This window comes from Arachis ipaensis, chromosome B5 (assembly GCF_059453495.1).
Source record: "Arachis ipaensis isolate K30076 ecotype BB chromosome B5, ASM5945349v1, whole genome shotgun sequence".
In the NCBI taxonomy this organism is placed as follows: Eukaryota; Viridiplantae; Streptophyta; class Magnoliopsida; order Fabales; family Fabaceae; genus Arachis; species Arachis ipaensis.
The window spans coordinates 105,239,448-105,249,184 of record NC_142440.1 but is presented as its reverse complement, the minus strand read 5'-3'; the positions used below and the strand labels follow the sequence as shown (position 1 = coordinate 105,249,184).

The 9,737-nt window shown below is 37.7% G+C and overlaps 1 protein-coding gene across 1 annotated transcript; it reads right to left on the bottom strand.

The window, feature by feature from the left end:
- Positions 1–8,614: 8,614 nt before the first annotated feature.
- Positions 8,615–9,265, bottom strand: LOC107640781 (uncharacterized). The gene is made up of 2 exons (XM_016344281.1): positions 9,208–9,265; positions 8,615–9,075 (listed from the first exon to the last, which is right to left on the bottom strand). The coding sequence occupies exons 1-2, from the start codon at positions 9,263–9,265 to the stop codon at positions 8,615–8,617; spliced, it is 519 nt and encodes a 172-aa protein (XP_016199767.1).
- Between the last annotated feature and the right edge of the window lie 472 nt (positions 9,266–9,737).

Below are 9,737 nucleotides of genomic sequence, written 5' to 3'. Positions count from 1 at the left end.
TGTTCTTGTTTATTTTTCTTGTTTGATCTTTGGTTTTTCTTGTTTTGTGTCTTTTCTTGTTTTACTTGTGCTTTCTCAAAACATTAGTTTTCAAAAAATTTATTTTTAGTTATTAAAAATACCTCTTTAAAACAAGTGTTACATTTACTGCTCAATTGGCTAGAGCGTTGGTTTATGTTCTTGGTGATTGGGTATCTTCTTTTTAAAATCTTTTTCAAAAATAATTTTTCTTTGATTGAATCTTGTGCCAAACTTTAAGTTTGGTGTTTTCTTGTTAATCTTTTTATAATTTTCGAAAATTTTATTGAAGTTTTCTAAAAATTTTAAGTTTGGTGTTCTTTCTGTTGTTCTTGTTGTTCTTGTGAATATTCAAAGTGTTCTTGAGTCTTCTTTGTGTTTAGATCTTAAAATTTTTAAGTTTGGTGTTCCTTGGTGTTTTCCCTCCAAAATTTTTCGAAAACAAGGAGCATTAGATCTAAAAATTTTAAGTCTTGTGTCTTTTGTGTATTTTTCTCTTTCATCATTAAATTCAAAAATATCTTTTCTCTTTATTTTAAGTAATTTTCGAAATTTTTCCCTAAAAATTCAGATTTTTATTTTAAAACTTTTTGTTTCATCTTATCTTAGTTTTAAAATTTCAAAAATCATATCTTTTTCAAATCTTTATCTTATATTGTTGACTTTTTCAAAATTCAAAATTCAAATTTTCAAATTTCAAAATTTGATTTTCAAGTTTCAAAAATTTAAAATTCAAAATTTAATTTTCAAATTTAAAATTTAAATTTCAAAACTTCCTAACTACTTTCTCTCTCTTCATTTTTCGAAAATCCTCACCCACATCTTTTTAATTAATTAATTTAGTTTTCAATTTTTTTTATTTTTTTTTCTTCTAATTTTTTAAATTATACTCAATTTTTCATTTATTTTATTTTATTTTATTTTAATTTCGATTTTCAAAAAAAAAAATTAATTTGCAATCCGCATTGTCTCCCTTTTTCCATCATGGACATAAGTGGAAATGAACAGTCTAGAAGGACTCTGGGGTCATATGCTAACCCCACTACTGCTTCATATGGGAGTAGTATCTGTATACCCTCCATCGGAGTCAGTAGCTTTGAGTTGAATCCTCAGCTCATTATCATGGTGCAGCAAAGTTGCCAGTATTCTGGTCTTCCACAGGAAGAACCTATAGAGTTTCTGGCACAGTTTTTACAAATTGCTGACACAGTACATGATAAGGAAGTAGATCAGGATGTCTACAGATTATTACTGTTTCCATTTGCTGTAAAAGATCAAGCTAAGAGGTGGTTAAATAACCAACCTAAAGCTAGCAAAAGGACATGTAAACAGCTAATAGAAAAATTCCTGAATCAATACTTCCCTCCAAAACGAATGACACAGCTAAGGCTGGACATCCAAGGCTTTAAATAAGGAGATAATGAATCTCTTTATGATGCCTGGGAGAGATACAGAGAGATGCTAAGAAAATGCCCCTCTGAAATATTTTCAGAATGGGTGCAGTTAGACATCTTCTATTATGGGCTTACAGAGAAAGCTCAAATTTCTCTAGACCACTCAGCTGGTGGATCTATACATATGAGAAAAACAATTGAAGAAGCTCAAGAGCTCATTGATATAGTTGCCAGAAATCAGCATCTGTACCTAAGCAGTGAATCTTCCATGAAAGAAGAGGCTAAAACAGTAAATGCTGAACTCAGTCCTGCAGAATAAATTACAGAATTCAATTAGCAATTAGACTTTCTAACAAAACAGCTGGCCGAATTCAAGGAGATACTACAAGATACAAGAATGGTTAATCTGAATATGGAAGTACAGTTGAAGCAAACAGAACAGCAGTTATCAAAACAAATAATAGAAGAGTGCCAAGCAATTCAATTAAGAAGTGGAAAAACATTAAATACCTCACTTCAAGGCAGCAGGAAGCCAAGAAATGAACAACCGGCTATCCAAAATCCCTCTGAGGATAGTAAGAGCCCATAGAGGAATAACTCTGACGTTCAAACGCCAGAAACAGGCAAGGAGTTGGCGTCAAACGCCCAATGGAAGCTCAGTTCTGGCGTTCAAACGCCAGGAACAAGTAAGGAGTTGGCGTCCAACGCCACTCCAGCTTCCAACCCTGGCTTTCAAATGCCAGTGAGGGATTAGACATCTGTAAGTGCTGATAATAAATCCCTCAAGAAGGCTTCTCAACCTACCTCTGTAGGAAATAAACCTGCAGCAACTAAGGTTGAGGAATACAAAGCCAAGATGCCTTATCCTCAAAAACTCTGCAAAGAAGAGCAGGATAAGCAATTTGCCCGTTTTGCAGACTATCTCAGGACTCTTGAAATAAAGATTCTGTTTGCAGAGGCACTTGAGCAAATACCCTCTAATGCCAAGTTCATGAAAGATATCTTGAGTCATAAGAAGGATTGGAGAGAAACTGAAAGAGTTCTCCTCACTGAAGAATGCAGTGTAGTCATTCTGAAAAGCTTCCCAGAAAAGCGTAAAGATCCCGGGAGCTTTATGATACCATGCATATTAGAGGGTAACTGCACAAAGACAGCTCTATGTGATCTTGGGGCAAGCATCAACCTAATCCCTGCATCCACTATCAGAAAGCTTGGCTTGACTGAAGAGGTCAAACCAACCCGGATCTGTCTTCAACTTACTGATGGCTCCATTAAATACCCATCAGGCATAATTGAGGACATGATTGTCAAGGTTGGGCCATTTGCCTTCCCTACTGACTTTGTAGTGCTGGAAATGGAGAAGCACAAGAGTGCAACTCTCATTCTAGGAAGACCATTCCTAGCAACTGGATGAATCCTCATTGACGTCCAAAAAGGGGAGATAACCCTGAGAGTCAATGAGGATGAGTTTAAGTTGAATGTTGTCAAAGCTATGCAACATCTAGACACATCAGACGACTACCTGGGAATTGATATTATTGACTCCCTGGTGGAAGAGGTCCATATGACTGAGAGTCTCGAATCAGAGCTAGAGGACATTTTTAAAGATGTTCAGCCTGATCTGGAGGAACCAGAGGAAATAAAAGAACCTCTGAAAAATCCTCAGGAAGAGGAGAAACCTCCTAAACCCGAGCTCAAACCACTAACACCATCCCTGAAATATGCATTTCTGGGAGAAGGTGACACTTTTCCTGTAATCATAAGCTCTGCTTTAGGGCCACAGGAAGAGAAAGCACTAATTCAGGTGCTAAGGACACACAAGACAGCTCTTTGGTGGTCCATAAGTGATCTTAAGGGCATTAGCCCAGCCAGATGCATGCACAAGATCCTATTGGAGGATGATGCTAAGCCAGTGGTTCAATGATAGAGGCGGCTAAATCCTGCCATGAAGGAGGTGGTGTAGAAAGAGGTCACTAAGTTACTAGAGGCTGGGATTATCTATCCTATTTCTGATAGCCCCTGGGTGAGCCCTGTCCATGTTGTCCCTAAGAAGGGAGGAATGACAGTGGTTCATAATAAAAAGAATGAACTTGTTCCTACAAGAATAGTTACAGGGTGGCGTATGTGTATTGACTACAGAAGGCTCAATACAGCCACCAGGAAGGATCATTTTCCTTTACCATTCATAGACCAGATGCTAGAGAGACTAGCAGGTCATGAATATTACTGCTTTTTGGATGGCTATTCAGGTTACAACCAAATTGCAATAGATCCTTAGGACCAAGAGAAAACAGCATTCACATGTCCTTCTGGAGTGTTTGCCTACAGAAGGATGCCTTTTGGTCTGTGTAATGCACCTGTAACCTTTCAGAGGTGCATGCTCTCTATCTTCTCTGATATGGTAGAAGAAGTTTCTGGAAGTCTTCATGGATGACTTTTCAGTATTTGGAGACTCATTCAGCTCCTACCTTAACCATTTAGCACTTGTTCTGAAAAGATGCCAAGAGACCAACCTAGTTTTAAACTGGGAAAAATGTCACTTTATGGTGACTGAAGGGATTGTCCTTGGGCATAAATTTTCAAACAAGGGAATAGAGGTGGATCAAGCTAAAGTTGAAGTAATTGAAAAATTATCACCACCTGCCAATGTTAAGGTAGTCAGAAGCTTTCTGGGGCATGCAGGATTCTATAGGAGGTTTATAAAGGATTTTTCAAAAATTACAAAACCTCTGAGCAATCTGCTAGCTGCTGACATGCCATTTGTGTTTGACACAAAGTGTCTGCAGGCGTTTGAGACCCTAAAAGCTAAGCTGGTCACAGCACCAGTTATTTCTGTACCAGACTGGACATTACCATTCGAACTAATGTGTGATGCCAGTGACCATACCATTGGTGTAGTATAGGGACAGAGGCATAACAAGCTTCTGCATGTCATTTATTATGCTAGCAGTGTTTTAAATGATGCCTAGAAAAATTACATAACCACAGAAAAAGAATTACTTGCAGTGGTTTACGCCATTGACAAGTTTAGATCCTACTTAGTAGGATCAAAAGTGATTGTGTACACTGACCATGCTGCTCTTAAATATCTACTCACAAAGCAGGATTCAAAGCCCAGGCTCATAAGATGGGTGTTGCTTCTGCAAGAGTTTGGTATAGAAATAAGAGACAGAAAAGGGACAGAGAATCAAGTAGCTGATCACCTGTCCCGGATAGAACCAGTAGCAGGAGCATCCCTCTCTCCTACTGAGATCTCTGAAACCTTTTCGGATGAGCAATTGTTTGCTATTCAAGAAGCTCTGTGGTTTACAAACATTGCAAACTATAAGACACAAGGTTCTCCTTTTGTAACCATGGAGAGGAAGCATGAAAAGCTTCTCTCACTGCAGAGTCAACCAAAGCCCCCACAGTCAAACTCTAAGTTTGGTGTTGAACCTCCACATTCAAACTCTAAGTTTGATGTTGGGAGGTCCCAACCTTGCTCTGATTATCTGTGAGGCTCCATGAGAGCTCACTGTCAAGCTATTGACATTAAAGAAGCGCTTGTTGGGAGGCAACCCAATGTTATTTAATTATATATATTTATTTTCCATGGCTATTTTATGTTTTCTTTAAGTTGATGATCATGTGAAGTCACAAAAACAAATGGAAAATCAAAAACAGAATGAAAAACAGCACACCCTGGAGGAAGATCATTCTGGCGTTTAAACGCCAGAAACAAGCATCTGTCTGGCGTTTAACGCCAGAAACAAGTACCAAGCTGGCATTTAACGCCAGAAATAAGCATCAGTCTGGTGTTAAATGCCAAAAACAGGCTACATTTGGTCGTTTAACGCCAGAAACTGGCAGCAGTTTGGCGTTAAATACCAGGATTGCACAGTAAGGGCATTTTGTACGCCTAATTAGAGCAGGAATGCTAAATCCTTGACCCCACTGGATCTGTAGACCCCACAGAATCCCCACCTACCTCACCATTCAAATTCAAACTATTGCCCTCCCAAACCCACCAATTCACACACTTTCATTTCCTCCATCTTAAGTTTGGTATGGTAAAAGCATTGCTTTTGTTTTTCCATAATTCAGTGGTAGAGCAATTGACTGCAGATCAAAGAGCTATGAGGAAAGAGCAACAAAGGCAAGGAAGAGACATAGAGGAGCTCAAGAGCACCATTGGTTCTTCAAGAGCACCATTGTGTTGTTCTCTCTAAAATTGTGATCTTTGTCTTGCTTAATTCTATATTTCCATGGTTTGATGTATGCATGCACTTATATGATTGAGGCCTTTATTTCACTGAGCTTACATACCCATATGGCCTTACCCTTTCAGTATCCTTTGCAAACCAATTTTGAGCCTATCATACCCTTTTGTTCTTTACTTTAGCACATCATTAACTCTAAGCAGAAAACAATAATGTCCTTAATTTGAATCCTTGGTTAGCTTAGACTAGTGAGAGTGCTCATGAATTAAGTGTAGGGAAAGTGGGTTTGGAAACGTTTGGTTTTGAAAATTAAGTATGTTAAACTTCTTTATGAAAATGTGAAAAAGAATGTTGAGGACATGTTTATGCATTCAATAATTTAATCATATGCACTGAGAAAAATAAAAGAAAAAAAAGGAGGAAAAAAAATAATAATAATAATAAAGGAGAAAAAAAAGAGCAAATAAATAAAAGGGGACAAAATGCACCAAAGTAAGTGGTGAAGGCAATGCATATGTACTGTACTTGAAATTAGAATGCATGAATATGTGGAAAACATGGTTAATGGATAGTTAGATGTGGCATTGTAATTACATGGATTGTTTTAAGTTAGGTGGTAAGTTTAGGTTAATTAAGGATTCAGATTTTAGTCCACTTGGCCAAATATAATCCTACCTTGACCCTAACCCCATTACAACCCTTAAAAGACCTCTTGATATGTGTATTTGTGCATTAAATTAGTGTTGATTGTTAGATGAAGAGCAAGCCTTAGAAAGCAAGATTAGTAGAGAATTGAGAGAGTCGAACCTTAAACACATGAGTGATTAGAGTGTATACACTTCCAGTGAGGGTTCGATACTCAATTCCTTGTTCCTGGCTTTCATGAGCTATTTTCTTCTGCAAATTTACTTTTACTTTATTTTGTGATTTGAATTAGTGAAATCCAGTTCATACTTCTTCTTGAAGGATTTGTTTACTTTTAACCAAGTAGGTAGAAACATTTTGCATTTAGTTGCATTCATATAGATAGGTTGCATTTCATAAGTTTTACCATTCCTCTTCACTCCTTTATAGCTTCTCTTGAGCTTAGCATGAGGACATGCTAATGTTTAAGTGTGGGGAGGTTGATAAACCCCATTTTTATGGTTTATCTTGTGCTCAATTGAGTGGATTTTATCAATCTTTCATACACTTATCCATACAAAATGCATGGTTTTACAATTTCCTTCTTGATTTTGTGATATGATTGAAAACATGCTTCTTTGGCTTTAAATTCCCTATGTTTAATCCTCTCTTATTACCATTCGATGCCTTGATATGTGTGTTAAGTGTTTTCAAAGATTACAGGGCAGGAATGGCTTAGAAGATGGAAAGGAAGCATACAAAAGTGGAAGGAATACAAGAAACCGAAGGAACTGCTAAAGCTGTCCAGCCTGACCTCTTTGCACTCAAACGGTCATAACTTGAGCTATTGAGGTCCAAATGACACGGTTCTAGTTGCGTTGGAAAGCTAACGTCCGAGGCTTCACAACGATATATAATTTGCCATAGCTTCCTCGAAGATAGGCGACGAGAACACGTGAATCACGCAGACGCGTGACTTGGAAAAAATGCAATCCGCGCGAACGTGTGGACGATGCTTCCGCGTGACTTTGCAGTGACTTGTACGTATCAGAAATCACTGGGGGCGATTTATGGGCTGTTTTGACCCAGTTTTTGGCCCAGAACACATAGATTAGAGGCTATAAAGTTGGAGAATCCATCCATTCAGACAACACAATTCATACAACATTCATAATAGACAATTTTAGGATTTAGATGTAGTTTTAGAGAGAGAGGGGCTCTCTCCTCTCTCTTAGGTTTTAGGAATTAGGATTCCTCTTATTTTATGGTTATTTCTTCAATCACAGGTTCAATGTTCCTTTAATTTACTTTCTAGTTTTATTTATTCTATTACTTTAATTGTTATTTATCTTTTCAATTTGATTTATGAACTTTTCTATGTTAGAATTGAATATTCTATTTAATATTATTTGAGGTATTTCAGATTTATGATTGTTTTATTTTATTTTTTATACTTTCAATTTAATTTATGATTTATTTTCTCCCTTTGACTTTGGTTAAGTAATTGGTAACGCTTGAGTTATCAAACTCAGCAGTTGATTGGAAATTAGGATTGCTGATTGATTTGGAGCCCTCTAAAGCTAGTCTTTCCATAGGAGTTGACTAGGACTGAGGAATCAAGTTAATTAGTCCATTTGACTTTCCTTTGTTTAGTAAGGGTTAACTAAGTGGGAGCAAAAATCCAATTTTAATCACACCTGATAAGGATAACTAGGATAGAATTTTTAGTTCTCATACCTTGCCAAGAGATTCTTTATAATTATTAATTTATGTTTAAATTACTTGTTCTCTATTTCAAAAACCCAAAAATACATTTTTTTCATAACCAATAATAAATACACCTCCCTGCAATTCCTTGAGAAGACGACGCGAGGTTTAAATACTTCGGTTATAAATTTTATTGGGTTTTATTACTTGTGACAACCAAAGTTTTTCTACGAAAGGATTCTCTGTTGGTTTAGAAACTATACTACCAACGCTATTATTTTTATAAAATTCTTTACTAGCAATTAATCTAGTTTGTCACGCGTGCCCCCTTTTTTTTTTGAGGACATGGGGAATTGCATTTTATCACAAATGGGGTAGGTTTCAAGCTAAAAGGGTCCAAAAACACCCAAAATGCCATACTACATAGAAATTGGGGTGTTTGCTTTTGTGCACTAATAATCCAACCTACTTATAATCCATGCAAATCTTTATGAATAGCACAACTAGCATAATAAAATCTAACTAAACAAACTTGAAAGCTACGCAATCACCAAATTAGGCAAGAGTTTGAGGGTATATACAAAAAGGATCAAAAGGGATAGATCTCACCATGGTGGGGTGTCTCCCACCTAGCACTTTTGTTTAATGTCCTTAAGTTGGAAGGTCATGAGCTCAATTCTTGTTGCCATTAGGTGCATCTTCCAAAAAGAACACCTCCATCTCCTTGTTGCTTTTCAACTTTTCGCCATGATACAACTTTAGTCGATGCCCATTGACTTTGAAAATGTCGGAGCTTGAAGGATGGCGCAAATGATAGACACCGTACTGCTCCGCCTTTTTGACTTTGTAAGGTCCTTCCCATCTTGACCTAAGCTTTCCGGGCATCAACCTCAATCTTGAACTGTAGAGGAGGACTAGGTCGCCGGCTCTAATTTCTTTTCCTCTTATGGTCTTATCGTGCACGGCTTTCATCCTTTCCTTGTAAAGTCTAGAGTTCTCATAAGCTTCTAACCGCAAATACTCTAATTCCACTAGTTGTAGCTTTCTCTCTATTCTGGCCCCTCCCAAACTAGAATTGCACTCCTTGACGGCCCAATATGCTTTGTGATCTATCTCTACCGGTAAATGGCAAGCTTTGCCATAGACCAACCGAAAGGGACTCATGCCAATTGGCATTTTGTATGCCGTTCGGTAGGCCCATAATGCATCGGTGAGCTTAGCACTCCAATCCTTTCGATGAGGCTTCACAATTCTTTCCAATATACGTTTGATCTCCCGATTGGAAACCTCGGCTTGGCCGTTTGTCTGTGGCTGGTAGGCCATGGCTACTTTATGCATGATGCCATATTTCTTCATTAGCCCTTCCATTCTCTTATTGCAAAAATGTGAGCCTTGGTCGCTCACGATTGCTCGTGGTGACCCAAATCTATAAATTATGTTATTTCTCACAAAGAAAAGCACCACATTAGCATCGTCCGTCCGGGTGGGTATCGCTTCCACCCATTTGGACACATAATCAACGGCTAGTAGAATGTAGAGAAAACCATTAGAATTTGGGAATGACCCCATGAAGTTGATACCCCATATATAAAAAATCTCACAAAATAGCATGGTTTGTTAGGGTATTTCACCCTTCTTGGAGATATTGCCAAATTTAAGACATTGAGAACAAGATTTACAAAAGAGAGAATAGTCCTTGAAAAGAGTTGGCCACCAAAACCCACAATCTAGGATTTTTCTTGTCGTTCTTTGAGGTCCGTAATGGCCTCCTCCCTCGGAGGAGTGGCAAGCTTCC

What these genes read in the sequence shown, in the direction of transcription:
- LOC107640781 (XM_016344281.1), bottom strand. Translation starts at nt 9,265, where the DNA reads ATGGCCTACCAGCCACAGACAAACGGCCAAGCCGAGGTTTCCAATCGG. An exon ending in TTCCAATCGGGAGATCAAAC is followed by an intron (nt 9,076 to 9,207) that starts GTATATTGGAAA and finishes TCTATGGCAAAG; the next exon opens with CTTGCCATTTACCGGTAGAG.